Raw genomic sequence first — 21511 nt, 5'->3', positions numbered from 1 at the left:
GTTTCAGTTTTCTGAAAGGAACAAAGAGACATTTCATTTTAAATGTTTGCTTTGTTTGCCTAAAATGGAGCACATCGCAGCCTACAAAAATTTGCTGTCCAACCTGTGGAAGCATATTGAGGTATGTAAACATTTTATTCCAAGAGAAAGCTTGCAATAAAGTTTTATGTGCTTTTAGAACTAGCGATAACATTGCAATAGCTATGCAGTCTGGTTAGTCAAATGACTTTCTATGGATTTGCCCGCCAAGTTGCCATAGCCTTGTCCATGGCTAACATTAACACATAGCTAATTAACTTGAACACTGTTAGTTAACATGTAAAAACAGAGTTATGCTAAGATGAATAACATTAACTTATCTGAAGTGCTTTCAGAAATGTTTTAGCATAATCTTGCCAAATAAACAAAATGTAGAAATCTTTCTTTTCTAGTAATGTTAGCTACCCAATATGATTTTGAGTTTGAAAAGATTTTGTTAGCATGTCAGGTGGAGCTTCCCTGACTAGCTAGCTTAACGTTAAACCACCATGATTCCACAGGCAGATTCATCCATCCATCCACCCATCCATCCATTATTTGTAGCCGCTTATCCTGTTCTACAGGGTTGCAGGCAAGCTGGAGCCTATCCCAGCTGACTATGGGCGAGAGGCGGGGTACACCCTTGACAAGTCAGCAGGTTATCGCAGGGCTGACACAGAGACAAACAACCATTTACACTCACATTCACACCTATGGTCAATTTAGAGCCACCAGTTAACCTAACCTGCATGTCTTTGGACTGTGGGGGAAACCAGAGCACCCGGAGAAAACCCACACAGACATGGGGAGAACATGCAAACTCCACACAGAAAGGCCCTTGCTGGCCGCTGGGCTCAAGCCCAGGACCTTCTTGCTGTGAAGCGACAGTGCTAACCACTACACCAGATTCATATGTGCATGAATACATACACTTGTGCATGCGCACGTGAGACCGACCTGTGAGATGGACAGTATTGCACTAGTCAGTCACAACAAATTGCTGGAATTTTTTTATTTGATGTCAGACGATGGTCTTGCACTTTTTTGTCTTGCTTAAAGCAGTGTTGCTGTTGGGCAGTTATTAAGCTAGAGGTGTGGACCTGGGTTTTAAGCAGGTTGGATTGTCAGTTTTATTTTCGGAACAAGTTGCATTTACAGTTATTCCACGGTCTTCCTCAGGGGCGCAGATACGTTTTTTGAACTGGGGGGGACAAAGCTGCCAGAAAACCAACCCCACCCCCAACATGTGTTGTGCGAGGAATATACTCTGATGCCCTCAGGGCGGCGACATTACTCAGCTAAGACAAAAAAAACCATCACTCCTTCATCCCTGCAACCGTTAGCTTACAGGGATGAAGGAACGCCAGATTGAACATTAAAACTGCCTTCTGAGCACTGTATCTACAGGCTACCACCGAAAGAAGGAGGCTACCAGAAAGGCATCTCTACTCCGTACGATTTTACTTTCACTACGACATTACTTTGAACAGACTATCAAAAAATTGCAAGGTGATATGATAAAGTAAGGCACAGTTTACTTACAGTCGTTGTTTTTTTAAAAAACGATGCAATCGTTTTCTGCCTTTTCGGTTTGGCACCCTTCATCATGCCATGTTGGGGTCCTGAACTAGGAGCTGTCCCCGATATGCCTGTCAAACTTGTTGTGGGTAACCATAGCAACCAAGCTCGAGCTCGCAACCTGTGCAGTCTGCGCAGCTCAACCAACCGAATATCAGTCTTTGTTTTGTTTTATGTGAGTTGTTGCAACTATGTATACACTGCTGTGCACCTCAATAAACCGAATGGTAATTAGTCTTTTGATTTTTCCGTGAGGTTTGCCTTGTGCAAAGAAAGACAGCATAGAGGTTTTTTCCTCCCTATAAGTGGGGGGGACCGAACGAGGTGAATTTAAATCTGGGTGGGACGAATCCCACCCGTCCCACCCTCTATCTGCGCCCGTGGTCTTCCTGATTAACATACACATACATGTGTGCACACACTGCCAGAGCTGTGTCAGAACACTACCATGCTGCTTTGTGGGGGTGGGGAGGAGTGTTAGAAAAAAAAAGAAAATAACAATGGTTCTTTTTAAGTTCAGTTTTGTTTTCTTTGTAACATTCTACCAGGTGTTTATTCCACAAGTTCTACAAGCTAGTCAGTAAATCCAGTCGGTTGCTTCAGAAGCATTAGGTTTTGTAAGCGCTGTGGCAATAATACAACAATGCGTTGACAGAAAATGTACTTTTAATACTTAAGTATTTATAAAAGCAAATACTTCAGTACTTTAACTTAAGTAAAAATTTGACTGTACAACTTTTACTTGTATCGGAGTAACATTTGACCAGTGGGATCTGTACTTTGACTTAAGTCATGAAGTTGGGTTCTTTGTCCACCTCTGGTTTTAGATATTTTGGAATAAAGTCCAACTACCAACTGTGTACTTTAAAATCACTTGCTAAAACAATCTGTAATAAAAATACAAAGAAAAACTGCACTGAATATACTGATAGATTTGCATTAAGCTGAATACTGCTGTATCTGTTTTAAAATAAACCTTTAAGGAGAATCAGCAGAATTCCTTAAAAAAGGATCAGTGTGTGTGGGGTTGTGGAGTTTTGTATTTCTACATCATGCTTTAAACAGACTGTAATTGTAAGGGTTTGGAGAGGAAAGCCATGTGTGGTCCATGATGAATGTAGTAGGGGCATCACTGCTCAGTAAAAATATAGCATATAGAGAGGCAAATTTGACTGCACCACGTCTCAATTCAGTATCATAATTAGTAAATAATTTTACAGATTCACGTGTTATATAATTATATATAAGCTCAATATTGAAAACCCAGCAGTTAATGCAGATGTTGGAGACAAGGTTAAACCATAGATGATTAGTTCATAGTAGTAGACTTCCTGCTCTGTAGTTTGATATTGCTTCCGTTACTGTGTACTACGACTGTTATTAACCTTCACACTATTAACCATTCTATTGAAATGTGAATATCATCGAATGTCATTGTGTCATGGTTGCTACTTATTTATTGTGGTCCACTTTTACACTTTCTATGAGTGTATATCTATGAGTACCGCTAATCAACTGATATACCATCGTATCTACAAATTTACATGTTTAATGTGTATTATACAATCTATAATGTATATTTTTGCATTTTAGGACTTTTCTGTTCAACTGGGACTTGCAAGCTAATTTTTACTGTACGATGACAAGAAAGAAATTCTATTCAGTTATAGATATATTTTGTTAATTTAGCTTGTCTATGTGTTGACTGAGCGCTAAAAATTTGACCACATTTGTTACACTAATGGAATATTTTTTTCTAAAAAAAAAAAAAAATCAGTTACCTTGGCCTTAGATAAGAGGAGCTGATTCCCTATTTGTCTCTCATAGAAGCAAATGTGACTGTGGCTGCTTATGTGATATCCCTGGCCTTAATGACAGAGCAGTTGATTGAGTGGTGGGCGCTTAGTGCTGCCATATCAGGTTGCTTCACAATTGTTTGTATCAACTTGAAGCCTCTCAATCGAACAGGTGATGAGGCTTAAGCTGCAGTTGCCATTTTCGGGAGGCATTTGTTTGTACATGTGTGTGCATTTTAGATAGAGAACAAGAACATGAAGGACATGGGGAGGAGGTGGTGTGTGTTTTTGTGAGTTACAAATGCACAAAGCTATTTTGAAGAGTTATTTTTATTTTTTTTACAGAGTATTTTTTAGACATTAAATCATGGCCATGGAGTACAGTCTCTGTTGGAAACTGCCACTCTTTACTAATCTCCTGCCGTGAAAAGCATCTCATTGTTTCTCTCACACCTAGAATCCAGTTGTTCTCTTCAGAAAAGTGAAATTAGAGACCAGTCATATGCTTCCATGTCTGCATCAGCCAGCCATATTGTTAAGATTTTCTATTTAAATACAACGTGCTTATTTATTATAACAGATTAAAAGAAACTTGATAATTTTTGGTAATGTGAATAAATACATCATACTCATAGCCAACAAAAATACAAATCAGATTTATTCTTAACACCAAAACATTAAACATAGTGTTGGTGTTAGCCCCATCTCTTATGTTATTAAGAAGCAAGGGCCATAACCACCACAAAGTTGGTCATTCTCCTTGAGCAACAGCAAATTGCCAATGCTAAGTTTTTTGTACCTATTAAAGAATGTCATACAAGTTGTTTCTTTATCACTTACATTATAAGAGTACCAGTCTGTTTTTTTCTCTCTCTCTCTCTCTCGAGAAAAATATACAAATGCGACTTATGTTACCAAGAAACTGCAAATTTAAAGTTACAACTTTACCTCTGAATTTTACAAAGCACGGTCACTGTAAACTTCTTCCATAAATTCTAAACATCTTCTGACAGAAAATTTCATCACATCAACAATTATAGACATTTTGAGCCTGTTTATGTGGAGCATCCACAATGTAAGTCCCTGTGAATTAGCTGTTACTATGAAAGTTATAATGCATTAGAATAAGCGCATTGATATAAACCTGTGATGTGTAATACAGCTGAAACTATGGTCAGAGATGTGCTGTAAAAAAAAAAATCTTCAGACTAATCAGAGTTGAGAATTCAACAGCACTGTGGTATAAATATCATAACGCAATTTCAAGATTCCTGTGTGGTGTTTGTCTTATACATCAGTAGTTTGGGCTGTGATTAATTACTAGAGACCTGTGCAGGTCTGAGCTCAGCCTTTTACGTCGACGCCAGGATTTGAACCAATGTTGCAAAACATGTTCCTTTCCTGGACAGCACTATAGACTGCTCAGCCACAGAGGACTACATTTGGAGCTGAGGTCACGTAACATGGCACTTAAAGAGTCAGTACGCAGTGGCGCCACACCGCGATTGTGGAATCGCTACCTGAAGCTGGCACACCAATTACATTCTTAAACACGCTTGAACTCGGTTAAACATACAGACAGGTGCCTCTATAGGCTTCAGCCAAAGGCTGAGCCAAAAAGGAAGTACAACTCATTTTATCAGCTCATTTGACAGCTACCCCAACTGTACAGTGGCAATAGTTAGATATTTTTCTCAGCATACAAAGGGATCTTTGAATCTAGACAACCAGAAGTCACTGACAGTTATGGCACTAATCAGCTTCATTTGAGGCCAAGTTTACATTCACCTCAGGATAAAAACATTCAGACTCTAGTTTTCACAAATCCCCACATTTTATGTTCCCATATTTCCTGTGTTAAAGGAAAACTCTGGGATTTTTTAACCTGGGCCTTATTTTTGCATCTCTTTGGGTCCATATTTACTAGGGACAAAAACAGTTGAACTCAGTCCAGTACTGAGTTAGAATGCTACAACCCGCAACTGCAAAACAGTGATGCGGTGTAATTCTACGGGGCATCGTCCTCGTCAAAGTAAACCGCTTGTTTTTGCCACTGGCAGGCTCATAATGTCATTATAAATGTCCGAGCATGGAAAGGCTCCTTACAGAGATACACGTGTGTCTGTTTCCATCAATAACTGTAAAGAAACTGACTGTTTCTATACACATTGTTTTACCTTTCTCTTCTTTCGGTCTCTGACGCAGTGCCCCATTCGGTGCCTGTAGTTGATTATCGCACAGGGGCTGTTTACTGAAGTTTACAAAAGGGATCCTTTCCATGTTGTCAGACACTCATTCATAGTATTGCAATCAGCTAAATATCTGGGCATTACTTTGGAAGTAGACTTCGCAAATTCTGCATGATATCTCCTTTTGTTTACATGCAAATTTTATATACACCTTGCTAATATTTGGTGGCATTGCCTTATAATTGCTTAACTTGAATCAAACACCCGGGGTAGCCTTGCACATGCTTCTTACAATACCTTACCTGAATTTTTGCCCATTTATTCAGACAGAACAGGTGTTACTTAGCCATGTTTGTGGGCCTCCTTGCATGGACACATTTTTTTTTCCAGTTCACAAATTTTTGTTACAAAGCTATTTTGTTAGATCTTTTGAGGTATGCTTAAAATCATTGCTGGAAGACCAAGTTGTGAACAATTTTCAATGTTCTCATTGATGTTCTGAGGTTTTCCCTCAGTATTTCTAGATAATCCTCTTTTTGCATTGTCATCTATTTTCTGAAGTGTCCAATCCATTTTCCAGGGAAACACCACCACAACATAATCGCCTTCAGATTAAAAGCCTCACCATTTTTCCTTCATATGGAGTACTGATCATTATGGCTTAAACTTCAGTTATTGTCCTCCAAAAGGCTAAGTCTTAGTCCTGGTGATTACTGGCAAACTTCAGGTTTTTTTTAAATGCTGGGTTTCTTTCTTGCATGTCAGTCTTTCGACATGGTAATGTCGAACTCTTAATGGTGGATGTACATTCTTTAGTGCCTGATGCCTCCACTTCTTTCAGGAGTTCCTTTATTGTTGTCTTGGGGTTCAGTTGAACCTTTTGGCCACAAGTTTGTTTGTCCCTGGGAGTTATTTTTTTGCCTCTTTCATGAATTATGCAGTGTTTGTGTGCCCCAAGGCTTTTATATTTGCATTCAACTGTTTGTACAGCTGCTCATGGTGATGGTCCTAAGGAGGAACTGGGCTTGTGGAGGTCAACAATTTATTTTCTGAGGTCTTGGCTGAGTTGCTTGGATTTTCCCATAGTATCAAGAGCAATAGGTACTGGCTGTTAAATCCAGTCATGGGTGTACTCCCAATGAACTCCTATTTATGAGAGTTGGCCAATCAGAAGCTCCTAAAAGTCATTACATCAATTTCTGAAATCTTCCAAATTATCGCAAGGGACTTAATGTTGAAACAAACTTAATGTATGTAAATATTTGACAAACTAGAATTCTGACATGAATTAAAACAGAAACAAATCTGTTTCTAATCACTTGTTTTAAAATTACCTTAAAAACATTCTGAACATGAAACACTATGAAACACTGACATGAAATATATTTAGCCGAGGTGCAGACTTTTGGCCTCAACTATACAATAAAATTAGGGATAGAGATATTGAAATTAGTGTGTGTGTGTGTGTGTGTGTGTGTGTGTGTGTGTGTGTGTGTGTGTTGGGGGTGTAATTAGTAATTTTTAATTGAAATTAATCTGTTTGAAAGTTTTTAATTAAAAAAAATATTTTAATGAGTACAATTGAGAATTTTCTATATTTTCTTTTCATATGGAAATGTTATGCACTACTGAATCCAGGTCAGTAAATTTTCACTCTTCATACCCTGCTGCAAACAGCTTGCATAGTTAGCAAAGAGCCTCCCTGTCTGGAAGCTGAAGGAAATTGTGTCCTATGAGCCAAAAGCAACAGCTACCCAAAGTGAAAAACTCTTGGATTTTATAAGTAGGTGGCTTCACACCAAATCTGCACTGTGTGCTGAACAAAGATGGCACATGGACTTTCAGTGTTTGGTCTGCAGTTTTTTGATCCAGATGGAGCGCAATATAAATGCTGATTTTTAATTTTTTTTCTTTTTTAGCAGTGGTCAGGTCACATGTGTGATGTAGGACTCCTGTGTTTGTTGTACAAGCATGACAAAAAAGATACACCTATTGTTAACACAAATAATTGTCTGACAGTAATGATGTATATTTCCGTGATCAGCATATAAACTTATACAGTCAGGTCCATACGTATTTGAACAGTGACACACAATTTTTGTAATTTTGCATCTGTACACCACCAGTGGATTTGATATGAAGCCATCAAGGTGTGATTGAAGTGTAGAATTTCAGCTTTAATTCAAGGGCTTTAAAAAAAAATCACTTTAGCCAAATTAGGAATTACACGCTTGTTAATGTCATCCCTTTTTTTATGAAGTCCCTCAATTTTCACAGGCTCAAAAGTAATTAAACAATGGACTGATATGCAGTTTAATGGACAGTTATTTCCTGTTTCCTCATTATTTCATGACAGATTAAAGTAATAAAAGGTCTGGAGTTAATTCCGAGTGTTGAATTGCATTTGACAGCTGTTCATAGGAACTCTCAATATGCGGTCATCATTAGGCTGAAAAAACAAAACTGACCTATCAGCAAAATAGCAGAAACAGTAGGAGTGGCCAAATTAATAATTTGGTTCATTCTTAAAAAGAAGGAATTTACTGGCAAGCTCAGCAACACCAAAGGGTCTGGAAGATGACAAAAGACAACTACAGTGGATGATAGTAAAGTTATTTCCTTGGTGAAGAGAAACATCTAAACCCCTTCACAAAAAAGGGAAAAAGAAAAGCATGGAGAAGGACAGGAAGGGCTCATGAGCCAAAGTGTCCTACTTCATCTGCCAAACATGGTGGACATGTGGACGTGGCATGCATGGCTGCCAGTGGAAATGGGTCATTGGTATTTATTAATGATGTGACTGCTGGTAGAAGTAGCAGGATGAATACTGAAATACATAGAGCTATACTTTCTGCTCTGATTCAGTCAAATGTTTCAAAACTGATAGGACAGCGCTTCACAGTACAGATGGATAATGACCCCAAACCATGAAAGCTACTCAGGAGCTTCTGAAGGCAAAGAAATGGAATGTCCTGAAATGGCCGAGGTGTACTAATCAGTGTACCCAATTAAGCATGCTTTTCACTTACTGAAGACAAAATTGAAGGCAGAAAGACCCACAAACCAGCAGCAACTGAAAGCAGCTGCAGTAAAGGCAAAGCATCTCATGGGAGGAAACTCAGCATTTATTGATGTCCATGGGTTCCAGAATTCAGACGGTCATTGACTGCAAAGGATTTGCATCCATATGTTAGAAATGCTTATATTTATGTTAGTTTGTCCAATTACTTTTGAGACTGTGAAAATGGAGGGACTATGTAAAAAAAATGGCTCTAATTCCTAAATGATTAATACAATGTTTTTGTTAAACCCCTTCAATTAAAACTGAAAGTCTACACTTCAATCACATCCTGATGGCTTGATTTCAAATCCATTGTGGTGGTGTACAGAGGCAAAATTATGAAAATTGTGTCACTGTCCAAATAAGTATGGACCTGACTGTATGTGGCAAAAAAAAAAAACCAACAAAAATCGCAGTTTTGTTCAGTGGTAAGATCTTTCATCTTGGACTAAGTGCCACATGTATGTATAGTAATTTTTTTAGCCAATTATATTATATTATTTTATGTGACTGCAATTGTCAGTTAGTACATAATCCATATTAAAAGGGTCATTTTTATGGTGAGAAAAGCTGAGTGGCTACAGTTAGTAATAATCAATCAAAACAACATTGAGGCAGCCTCAAGTAAGCTCATCATCCTTTAACAAACCTAACATCCGTTCACTTTATTATGCATTTTCCCTTTTCAGTGCTTTATTACATGTCAAGTACCAGGCCACTTAAAGCTGAGACATACACTAGTGTACCCATGGATGACAATAATGGACAACAGGTCCAAATGCCCTTTCAGTACTTCCAGAAATACATAAATCAGTGGTTGGCAATTAAGATTGTTAAGTTATTTTTTTCCATTCTCACTGTTGGATGGCAAAGTTGCATTAAAAGCCTATTGTACAGCATTCGGATACAATATTGGCCTATAAACATTTTGTAAATGATCTATAACATAAATCATACAAATACATAGGAAAAACAAACAACAAATGGATTTATTAAGGTGCTGGGCCACCATGAGCCACAGTACAGCTTCGGCAGTTCATCAAAGTAGAACTTGAAGTGAAATTTTCACACAAATGAGTTTAAATGTCTATAGTTTTACATGTGAACAGGAGAGTGTCCTGTTTTGTTAGCAGTCCAAATAATCATGTAAGGTACAGTTGGTTAGATTTGACTGCTGGACCACAATTTGTCAAACCCTACCATAAATTAAACTACAGAGTTTTATTATCAAGGTTTCTATATTTAGTTTGGCTTAATTTAAATACATGGGCATGACTTCCTCAGTTGTAGCCACTCAGCTTTGCAATACAAATGACAGATAAGTGTGATTTCTTTTTATGCATTTAACAAAAGTATCCTTATGTTTTAATATCATGGCTATCTTAGTGATGTTTTCTATTGCTCTTAAACCTATACTTAATCAAAATCCCTTGACTCAAGATTAGTAAGTAAATCCAGAGTACCATCAGTATGTTTTTCAGTGGCTTGTTTCTGTTGCATTCTCTGACAGGAACCTGTAAACAAGCTCTCCAGCAGTGATGTCTAAGACACCAAGATCTTCTTCCAGAACTCATTCACGATCAGCCTCCAGATCGAGATCAGGTTCTAACTCTCGCTCCCGCTCCAGGTCTCGAAGCAGCTCACGGTCTCGGTCTCGGAAGCATCGCTATGGGTAACTCTTTCCTCAAACGTCCCAAAAAGCCTGTGGTTAGGGATTGTAGCCCTTACAATTGCAAATTGTTATGTAGAAATACTTACACAGGTGGTCCTTAATTTTGGTTTTCAATGGAGCAGATAAGGAGTTATTGTATCAGATTCTGGTTTCAAGTTAAAGTTTTAATGATCAGTAGAAACCAGAAACACAGTAGCCTAAATTTACACAAAACAACTGAATGGATTTTTCATTCATGTTTACATGCTTTAAATAACAGTCGAAGATTTTGCAGAAGGGTTTATTTTTTTACACACAAATGTGAATACTGTGCATCAGTGCGTTATAAAACACAAGACAGTGTAGCAAGCAATTTAACTGAAGGGCTTCACTGCTTTCTAGTCTTGTAGTTTCTGTAATGAAAAGATTAATCATCTTCCTGTTTCTAAATATTTGTCATTCGAGAATTGATTTCAATGAAAACATTTAAAAACATCGTTAAGAACTCATTGCCTTAGAAACCACTCCATAAATGTTTCAACTTTGTAATGGATGTTCTGAAGAATACAGAGAAAGAAAAGCAGTCATATGCAAAACTGATGTGTAACTTATCTTGAATGACTTTTCCATGGAAAAATACAAAATCATATCATAGAAGAACTACCTTTCAGGCCAGGCCACCTGTATAAGCTTAACCAAATTAGCCAAATAACTTACTTCGGTAAGTAAGAAAAATCTTAAAAAGTAAGATTTAGCATAAGGTTTTTGGTTAGTCAGCAAAACCTACCCCATTTGTACTATTTTCAAGGATTGTGGGTTTATGAGAGCTTACTATGATTCAGTATGAATAGGACAATTTCCAGATTTCTCTCCAGCCTCTTCATTATACTATGGATATAAATGGATCTGTTTTCAGCAACAAGCTCAACAAGCAAGATCACTTCAAAAACTGAAGGATGCAGAGCCAGTTCTTTGTGATTTAATATGAGAGTTACTTTACTTAATATTGGTCTTTAGTGATACAGTAAAGCCAAAATCTAAAACCTTTCATTTTCTAAGAAAGCTCTAGAGTCTGAAATGCCCAAATATTTTGTCCTCCATGTGTAGGAATATGAATTGTATCAGTATCAGTTCAGTCAAGAACAGAACCACATTCACACACACATACATATATATATATATATATATATATACATATATATATATATGTGGGCGGCACGGTGGTGTAGTGGTTAGCGCTGTCGCCTCACAGCAAGAAGGTTCTGGGTTCGAGCCCCGTGGCCGGCGAGGGCCTTTCTGTGCAGAGTTTGCATGTTCTCCCCGTGTCCGCGTGGGTTTCCTCCGGGTGCTCCGGTTTCCCCCACAGTCCAAAAAACATGCAGGTTAGGTTAACTGGTGACTCTAAATTGACCGTAGGTGTGAGTGTGAATGGTTGTCTGTGTCTATGTGTCAGCCCTGTGATGACCTGGCGACTTGTCCAGGGTGTACCCCGCCTTTCGCCCGTAGTCAGCTGGGATAGGCTCCAGCTTGCCTGCGACCCTGTAGAAGGATAAAGCGGCTAGAGATAATGAGATGAGATATATATATATATATATATATACACACATACATATATATATATATATACACACACACACATACACACACATATATAAGACGTCTGATATTTATACCCTTAGCTTTATTTTCTGGGTAAGAGTAGTGTGGCGTAACTGGCGGTCAAAAAAACCTCCTCCTGCTTGGCAGTATAAGAGTGGAAATGTTTCCCAGATGACCCATGTGACTGACTCTTTCCATACACACTCAGCACAAGAGATGCAGAACCTCTCTCACTCTATAAGAGTGTAGTGCTGCTCTGAGTATCTCTTTTCTCTTTATTCCAATGAAAAAGCTCACTGGGTGAGTACAATTGTGCATTCAAATGATTAACAAGACAAATTACAGGCATTTAATGAATCAATTTAGCTTGCAGCTAAAGAATGGTTATCGTGTTGTGTATATGTGCTTGCCATCTGCTTCAAAAACTAAAGTAATTTCTCACAAATTAAATATGAGTTAAAATTAGTTTCACTTTCATTGCATTGTTGTTCAAAATTATTTGCAAGCATTAGATAAGTGGCATGTGAGTAAAGAAAGCACATGGAAACATGGCCATTCAGCTTCAGACATTGTAAGAGGGGAAAAAAAATGCATAAAAATCTATGAGCTTTTGGAAGCAAAGTATCGCAACTTTTTATACTTTTTTCCTTGTGTGTTTTACCTTTTAAACTTCAGATTTCACCAGGGCTGCTGGAAAAGTAAATAATGGGAATGAATATAATACATGTTTCTGGCATTTATGTGATTTGAATGATTGTAATTCATTCTGCATTTGCTCCATGCTAAGAATTTTTTTATTTGAATGTGCGCATAATACTGAGTAAATATTTGTATTTCTGAGAATTCTGATTGTACCTTAGCTAATGCAGTTTAGCAGTTGTTTATAATGTATGAATTAGTGTATGAGTGGAAATACAGCAACAAGGAAAAACGTGACGAATGTTTGCATTTTGGGTTATGTGGTGCTTTAGGGCCACCTTGTGAACAAAATACTCCCTGCAGCTAAAACTCCAGACTCAAACTAATGTTGAACTTAAATAATGCAAACAATTTGTTACAGTACTTGATTTTATAGAAGACAATGCAATGCTAAATGTAACTCATACGTGGAATAGTTAGCTTTTGATGACCTAAATTATTCTCTGTTTCCATCAAACCCTTTTTGAAATATTAACGAGCATGCAAAATATGGCCCAACTTTATACTCAGTATATACTATATACTCAGTCAGGCTTTGTTTTTGTTATCTTCAAGCTCTAGATCTCACTCTCGGTCCAGATCCCATTCTCCATTCCATAACCGGGGACGGAAACATCCACGGGAATATCAATACCATCGGGAATTCAGAGGTTACCACAGAGGCTTCCGGAGGCCTTATTACTTCCGGGGCAGAGGACGGGGCTTCTTTCGTGGCCGCTTTCAGCGTGGTGGGGGTGGATACAATAACTACAGATCAAACAACTGGCAAAACTTTGGCCAACATCCACAGCAAAAGCAGCAGAAACACCCGAAGCAGCAGCAGGCACAGCAACAGCAACAACAAAAGCAACATGCCCACAGCCCCAAGAGGGGGCGCTCTCGCACTCCCAAGAAACATTCAAGCAGCTCGCAGTCCCTAAGTCATTCACACCACTCTGACAGATCTTCATCACTGCATTCACACCACTCCTCTTCCTCCAGCTCATCCCGACAGATAACTGCTTCTGTTAAGCAGAATTGTAAGGCTGGAATAGACGTTCTGTCTGCACCCAAGGAAGGCCAGAAAGCTGGAGAAGGAGATGCTACACTGTCAATACAAGAAGAGCACCACCCAGAGGAAGACGGAAGTACAAGTGGGGAGAAGGCCCCTAAAACATGGCTATTTCCAATAAATCATAACAGCAGCCCAAAGAGGGCCAGTCCACATATTCACTCTGTTGTCAGTGCTGTCCAGGATCGTCCAGCCTCCAGTGAATCAGGTCCTGTCCCTGGAACTTCAGGAGCAACTAGCAATGGTGCCACTCACAGCCAGACTGCTGCTTGTACTCCCTCTACCAGTAGCCCTCTAAAGAAAAGTCCCACAACAGTTTTCTCAGGCTTTGGGCTTTTTTCAAATGCTGACCAGGAAGAGGATACGCTTGCAGTCTCTATAGCTTTTAAACAGTAAGCTAGTTACATACTTAGCACATTATTTGATCTTATTTTGCGTGTGCTTCTAAGTTAGGTGTTGTGAATACAGAGGTATTAACTAAGTTGATTACACAAGTGATTCAGACAGTGATTCAGCCATATACAGTAGCTGCAGGTACTTTTTCTAGCAAACAGATACATTGATCTGAATAATTCTTGAACCTGTTATTTGGGTGCATAGTATGATCTGAAATAACCCATTACAAACCCTTTGTGGGTTTGTGAGCCAGAGAAGAAGTAGTGTCCACTGTTGGATATCGATTTTAGGAGAACAGTTATGCATTTAAATTATACTGTAATTGTAAAATGACCAAGTGGCAGTTTCTGAGAAAGTCCTCTGAGAAATTTACAAAAATCCCTACAACAAACATTCCTAGAAATCCAATCAATCATGAATTTCTGTGAATGTTTTGCAGTCAGGGAAGGTCATGTCATATTCGGGAAAGACTGTTAATCATAGTATACAATAGTTAGTTATGATGTTAACATGTGATTATACATGTTGCAAATGATTTTACAACTGTATGACCTCAAACTTGACAGGCTTGATGTACTAAATAGCCATACATTTTTTTCAACATACATGACAAATATATAATTTCCTGAGATTTCCTTTCTGGCGTCCTATTATGCATTTTTTCTTTTTATAATTACTGGTTTGTGACTATGAACAAGCATAATTAACTGGCAAAGTCTCTTTCTTTTGCTTCTCAGATTCTTAGAGGAGCAGAAGAATAAAAAGCAGGCTCTTGCAGATAAAAGCATGGGGAATGTATCAGACAATGGAAATGCATTTCCAGAAAATAGAAATAGCAAATGTGAAGGCACTTTTGATCGGTCATCTGGTCCAAAACTCTCCAGGTCTGCAGAACAAAACAACAAAAAGGAGAGTGAAAAGTACAAACACAGAGACAATTTCAAGGGGAACACATCATCCAATAGTTACAGGCCAGCAATCCTCTCTGAAGATGGGGAGGAGGAAGAGGGTGAGGTCACTGAACCCCATTTACAGACGGGGGTTGTGGAGAATGAAGTTCCTAACCGTAAAAGCAAAGTTGCAATATCAGCTCGTGAACTGTTTGAGGAACATTTCAGGAGGTTGGACGACAGAGCATGGGATGATGAGCTTGAGGCCTTTCTAATAAACCGAGAGAAGGAGAGGGCTGCAAACATTCTATCTGCTCTGTCAAAGAGGGAGAAGTTTGCACGCAAGTTTGAGGACCTTTCCCCTGAAAGACCCTCAAAGATGAAACGAAAGGACAAAATGACATCAAGTCCCTCTCCCACATACAAAGCTCTTTCACGGAGGATCTCTGAGACCCAAGAACAAGAGCTGTTCATGAATTTGGGTGATGAATCCTCACCCAGGGCCTCTGGGAAAAGAGAAAGAGAGTTTAGTCTGAAGATGGATTCCCTTAGTGAAGATCTGGCAAGGTAAATAATTCTCTAATTCCCATAGTGCTTTTCCACTGGATGCATGGCCAACAAAAGAAGCAAGATTCCATATTGCTGTTACTTCTATTACTAAGTCAGTCAATACCATAATTAGATACCTTCCGCTCATACCAAACAGTGATATATTGGTGGAACTTGAATCTGTGAAGACCGTTGATTGGGCAAATGCAATGGTCATAGAATTGTCCTGATTAATGTCTCTGGCTAGAATCGCTGCACAGTAATTTTTAATAGTATAATTTCTGTGATTTATTTCTCTTCTCAAATGTCTGGGGCTTTTTTTACATTTGGAAGCTGTTTTCACAAGTTTTTTTTTAAAATAGAATTTAATGCTCCATAATTATTAGTTATTAACCCCGCCGACAGTAGTCGGAGGGGTTATTATTTTCACCTGCGTCAGTCTGTGTGTGTGTGTATCTGTCTGTCTGTCTGTCTGTGTGTCTGCAAGATATCTCAAGAACCAATGGATCGATTTGGACCAAATTTTGTACATGTGTTGCCAATCACCCAGGAAGGAAACCATTAAATTTTGGAGGTCAAAGGTCAAAGGTCAAGGTCATGGCAGAACTTCGAAATTTTCGCCCAATGTATTTTAATAGGGAAAAGGCGTGGTTTGCACTCGTTAGAGTGTCCCTGTCTAGTTTAACTCTATTATGTTTTCTCATTGCTGATATTCAGCTTGATTTCTTATAATGTGATCCATGTAAAATTAGCTATCAAGTAAGGCCAATCCCAAATGGCCTTTTTTGCACTGTTTTCACTACACAGGGTAAACATCCCATTATCGCGCTTGATGATATCTCCACATTACTAATACCTGAACATCTTAAACATTTCACAATAATATCACTAACTATTGCCAAAATGAATGTATTTCTTAACTGGAAAGACTGAACCAAAATATCCATAAAACCCTAACTTAACCTCTTAGGAGATCATTCAACTTGCAGCAAAATGCTGCAATATGCCTTTCAAGAAACCTAGCTTGCCTTTTAAAAATACCTTGAGCTAATCTTACTATTCATTCTGACACATAGGTTTTAATTTTTAGCTTACTTTTCTTTTATGTTTGTCTTGTATGACTTCTAATGATGCAACGAAATGTACAGCCTCTGATCTCTGTTGGTCAGAAATGTTCAAAAGTAATAAAATGCAAGTCCAAGTCAAGTCCAGAGTCTTTGAATCAAGGCAAGGCAAGTTTATTTATATAGCACATTTCATACACAGTGGCAGTTCAATGTGCTTTACAGAAGTAAAAGCAAAACAGTAACAATAGAAAATAAAATTACATAAAATAAACGGGGAAGAAAATTAATAAGAATTAAACAATAGTAGAAATAAAATAATAAAATGAGATAAAAGTTCAATTTAAAAAAAAAGCAGAATAAAATAGAATAAAAGTTAAGTAAAATTTAAAACATGGAGAGACTGTAAAAGTAAAGAGTTTAAAATGTAAAGATGATGATATTTATCAGTTAGCAGAAAGCATCTGAAAACAGCTTGGTCTTTAGTCTAGATTTGAAGCTGCCAACAGCAGGAGCATTTTTAATGTCCTCTGGGAGTTGGTTCCATAGCTGTACTGCATAGTAGCTAAAAGCTGCTTCACCACACTTTGTTTTAACAACAGGTTTTACCAGTAAATTTTTCTGCTGCGATCTGGTAAATCTGATTGGGTTAGGCCACTGCAACATATCAGAGAGGTAATTGGGCCCTGTACCATTTAGAGATTTGTACACCAGCAGCAATGCTTTAAAGTCAATTCTGTAGCTTACTGGAAGCCAGTGAAGGGACCTTAGAATTGGAGTAATGCGCTCTGTTCTTTTTGTTCATGTGAGAACCCTAGCCGCTGCTGAATCAAGTCCCAAGTCAATAGAATCTACATGAGGAGTATATGGGAACTTTATAGTAATGATGAAGAAAGTATAACAATAAAGAACAGTACTGCTCACAGTAAAGGGAAAAAACAACAGAACAAAAGTTGTGTGCAAGTTGCAAAAATATTTTTAGAAATAACACTTCTTTCCATAGATGAAAAAGGCTGTAGGTGACAACATCATCAAGAAAAAAAAATGCCACTTGAAACATTAGAAAGTCCTTTGTTTTGATAAACATTTTTACACAATAAAGGAATATGAAGGTCCAACATGACCATTAGTATTTGGACTTGACATAGTTTGTCTTTTGTCTTTAAAGACCTTCAGAAAACAAAGAATAACAATGAAATCATGAAATGGGTTCTAAGCACACAACTATTAGCCTTAGTAAAAATGAACACTAGATGTAGATGCTTAGGTCTAGTCTTACCAAATGTAACAGGTAGGTCAACCGCCACTGATAATTATGCCATGAATATGCCATGGTTAAATATTAACTACAACCCCAATTCCAAAAAAAGTTGGGACACTGTGTAAAAGATAAATGAAAACAGAATGCAAATCATGGAAACCCTATATTTCATTGAAAATAGTACAAAGACAACATATCAAATGTTGAAACTGAGAAATTTTATTTTATTTTTTAATATATGCTCATTTTGAATTTGATGTTAGCACAATTTAAGAATAACATTCCTCAATGTAAATAATTTGGGGATCACATCATCAATGGTACATAATATCATTAAAAGATTCAGAGAATCTGGAGAAATCTTTGTATGCAAGAGACAAGGCTGAAAACTGACACTGGATGCCTGTGATCTTCACCCCGTCAAGTGACACTGCATTAAAAGCAGACACATGTCTGTAGTGGAAATCACTGTATGGGCTCAGGAACACTTCACAAAACCACTATCTGTGAAAACAACTCATTACTGCATCCACAAATGCAAGTTAAACCCATATATAAACAATATCCAGAAACACTGCCACCTTCTCTGGGCCCGAGCTCTTTTATGATGGACTGAGGCAAAGTGGAAAATTGTCCCAAAGTCTGACGAATCAAAATTAGAAATTCTTTTTAGAAAGCATGGACACCACGTCCTCCAGGCTAAAGAGGAGAGGGACCATCCAGCTTGTTATCAGTGCGCAGTTCAAAAGCCAGCATCTGTGATGGAATGGGGGTGCATTAGTGCACATGACATGGGTAGCTTGTACATCTGGGAAGGCATCATTAATGCTGAACGATAGATACACATTTCAGAGCAATATGCTGCCATCCAGGCAAAATCTTTTTTAGGGAAGGCCTTCCTTCTTTCAGTAAGACAATGCCAAACCACTTTCTGCACACATTAAAACTGCATGGCTCCATAATAAAAGAGTCTGGGTGCTAAACTGGCCTGCCTGCAGTCCAGACTTGTCTTCCATTGAAAACATTTGGCACCTTATGAAGCACAAAATACAACAAAGGAGACCCTGAACTGTTGAACAACTGAAATTGTATATCAGACAAGAACGGGACAACATTTCTCTTTCAAAACTACAGCAACTGGTTTCTTCAGTTCCCAAATGTTTACAGAGTGTTGTTAAAAGTAGAGGTGATGCAACATAGTGGTAAATATGCTCCTGTCCCAACTTTTCTGAAACGTGTTGCTGACATCAAATTCAAAATGAGCATATAGTTTTCATAGAAGAATAAAATTTCTCAGTTTCAACATTTGATATGTTGTCTTTGTACTATTTTCAATGAAATATAGGCTTTCCATGATTTGCAAATCTTCACATTCTGTTTTTATTTACAGTTTACACAGCATCTCAACTTTTTTGGAATTGGGGCTGTAATATAAATGCTAATATTTGCTGATGTGAATGGAGGAATGTCTCTTTAACAGTAACATCGCTTTGATGATGCTGTGTTCAGACCGAAAATGATGAGTGTCAGAATTCACTCTGGCTTGTCCTGCCAGTGATGCCATCAAAGTTTTTGGATGCTCTGCGATGTAGATGAATTAGGTGGCTATTTCATATAGGTTCTTTCAGAATGGTTAGTTATGGAAACTTTATTTAAAGGGGCCACAAAGCAAACAGACATGTTGACTGCCATCTTTGTGCTGACTGACCATGAGTAGGGTATAAATTAACCTCATTAAATCTTTTGAATGTGAAGGTAAATAATTGATTGACGAAGGAACAATTATGATTACATTTTTGGTTAAAAAAACTAACAAACTAATTAAAAGCCATTTGCATGGTGTGACTTTTGTGTTGGGCGGCACGGTGGTGTAGTGGTTAGTGTTGTTGCCTCACAGCAAGAAGGTCTGGGTTCGAGCCCCGTGGCTGGCGAGGGCCTTTCTGTGCGGAGTTTGCATGTTCTCCCCGTGTCCGCGTGGGTTTCCTCCGGGTGCTCCGGTTTCCCCCACAGTCCAAAGACATGCAGGTTAGGTTAACTGGTGACTCTAAATTGACCGTAGGTGTGAATGTGAATGGTTGTCTGTGTCTATGTGTCAGCCCTGTGATGACCTGGCGACTTGTCCAGGGTGTACCCCGCCTTTCGCCCGTAGTCAGCTGGGATAGGCTCCAGCTTGCCTGCGACCCTGTAGAACAGGATAAAGCAGCTACAGATAATGAGATGAAATGAGAGACTTTTGTGTTAATGATAAGTGCTAAGTCAAATTTCAATAAGCAGTTTATAGGACACATTTAACTAGCCTTGTTCTTTAACATTAATGTTCCTTAATGAGTCGAACACCTGGAGCACACAGTTTCAGACACCTTGGTCCATGCTTCATTTTTTGTTTTCTCCATCATTTATGATGTGGAAACCCACCACTACAATTATTAATTTCTCGCCCAATGTACTTGGAAACGGTTTGATGCAAAACTGCATCATAGTTCATTACCATAAATTTAGTCTGATGCCCTCACTGCCCAAGATGGGTATGGGGTATGGGGTAACTAACAGTCATGCTGCTGCTTGCTGATGAGAGACGCTGGCTCACATAGAAAATGAAAGACTTCTGGTTGCTTTGACACACTTGCCACTTTTGTTCTGAATGTACCATAAACAAACCTGTCTGGGTGTGTTTTCAGGTGCATTATAAAGTTCTATGTCATTAAACTAGTGTCTTTAATTTTATTTCCACATTATTTGCAGGTTGCAATCCTTCTGTAATATGCATTGATTTTGAAAGATCTGTAATTGAAGGTTACACCATTTACACTGGTGCTAACGGGCACATCATTGTGTCACTAGATTGGGTGGGTGGGGGAGGCTGTAACCCAAAATAAAGCAACATTAATTTTTCTGTAACTTTCACACACACTGTGTCCGTGTAATCACATAAAGACTTCTATTTACTAGTCCAAGTTAAGTTGGGAGTTATAAAGGATTTGTTGCCAGTCAAGTCTGAAGTCTATTTTTATGTGACTTAAGTGCGACTCAGACTTAAACTCAAGTGTCCATCTCTGCTGTTGTTTCAAATTTGCACTTCTGCGATGATTCCCATTTCTATTTCTGTGTATTTATTCCTGAATTTTTGTTTTGCTTTTGGGTGCAACATTGTGCAAAAGGAATGGGGGGGGAGGATGGAATAATAAATAGTGATGACTGAATGGCAAACATATTTCTGTTAAATCTGAAGTACAGCCTAAATGGGTGTGTAGAAGGAAAGAGCAGTAAAGGCAGATTTATACTTCTGTGTAAAATCTACGCAATAGGTATGGGGTAGCCATCAGAGGTGGGTAGAGTAGCCAAAAATTGTACTCAAGTAAGAGTATTGTTACTTTAGAATAATATTACTCAAGTAAAAGTAAAAAGTAGTCGTCCAGTTAATTACTTGAGTAAGAGTAAAAAGTACTAAGTGAAAAAACTACTCAAGTACTGAGTAACTGCTGAGTAACTTCTTTGTTTATTGATCAGGATGTCATAACAGGCAGAGATTTCATATATATTTCACATATATAAACTGTGTGTGTGTAGTTCTGTGTATTAATAATAACAACAAGAAGCTCAAGGCAGTCTGCACATAAACCATAACACTGTGTGTGTGTGTGTGTGTGTGTGTGTGTGTGTGTACACGCGCGCGCATGTTCAAACCATGAAGTGACTGTTCAGCTTTAAC

General features: G+C 38.2%; 1 protein-coding gene across 4 annotated transcripts in view; it reads left to right on the top strand.

Annotated features, from left to right (window-relative positions):
• The window catches only part of thrap3a (thyroid hormone receptor associated protein 3a), a 264720-nt gene that overhangs the window by 223771 nt on the left and 19438 nt on the right, over positions 1-21511 (top strand). For 3 of the 4 annotated variants that reach the window (XM_060922189.1, XM_060922188.1, XM_060922187.1), the window contains exons 2-4: positions 10153-10314; positions 13147-14034; positions 14776-15495. In XM_060922189.1, the coding sequence (XP_060778172.1) occupies positions 10181-10314; positions 13147-14034; positions 14776-15495 (1742 nt within the window). In that variant the 5' untranslated portion in view covers positions 10153-10180. Of the gene's footprint in view, positions 1-10152; positions 10315-12103; positions 12193-13146; positions 14035-14775; positions 15496-21511 lie in introns of those variants that run through there. The other variant, XM_060922190.1, reaches the window with a different exon arrangement.

This window comes from Neoarius graeffei, chromosome 5, assembly GCF_027579695.1.
Source record: "Neoarius graeffei isolate fNeoGra1 chromosome 5, fNeoGra1.pri, whole genome shotgun sequence".
NCBI lineage: Eukaryota > Metazoa > Chordata > Actinopteri > Siluriformes > Ariidae > Neoarius > Neoarius graeffei.
Note: the sequence above shows the minus strand (reverse complement) of the source record. Positions and strands in the feature narration are given on the sequence as shown.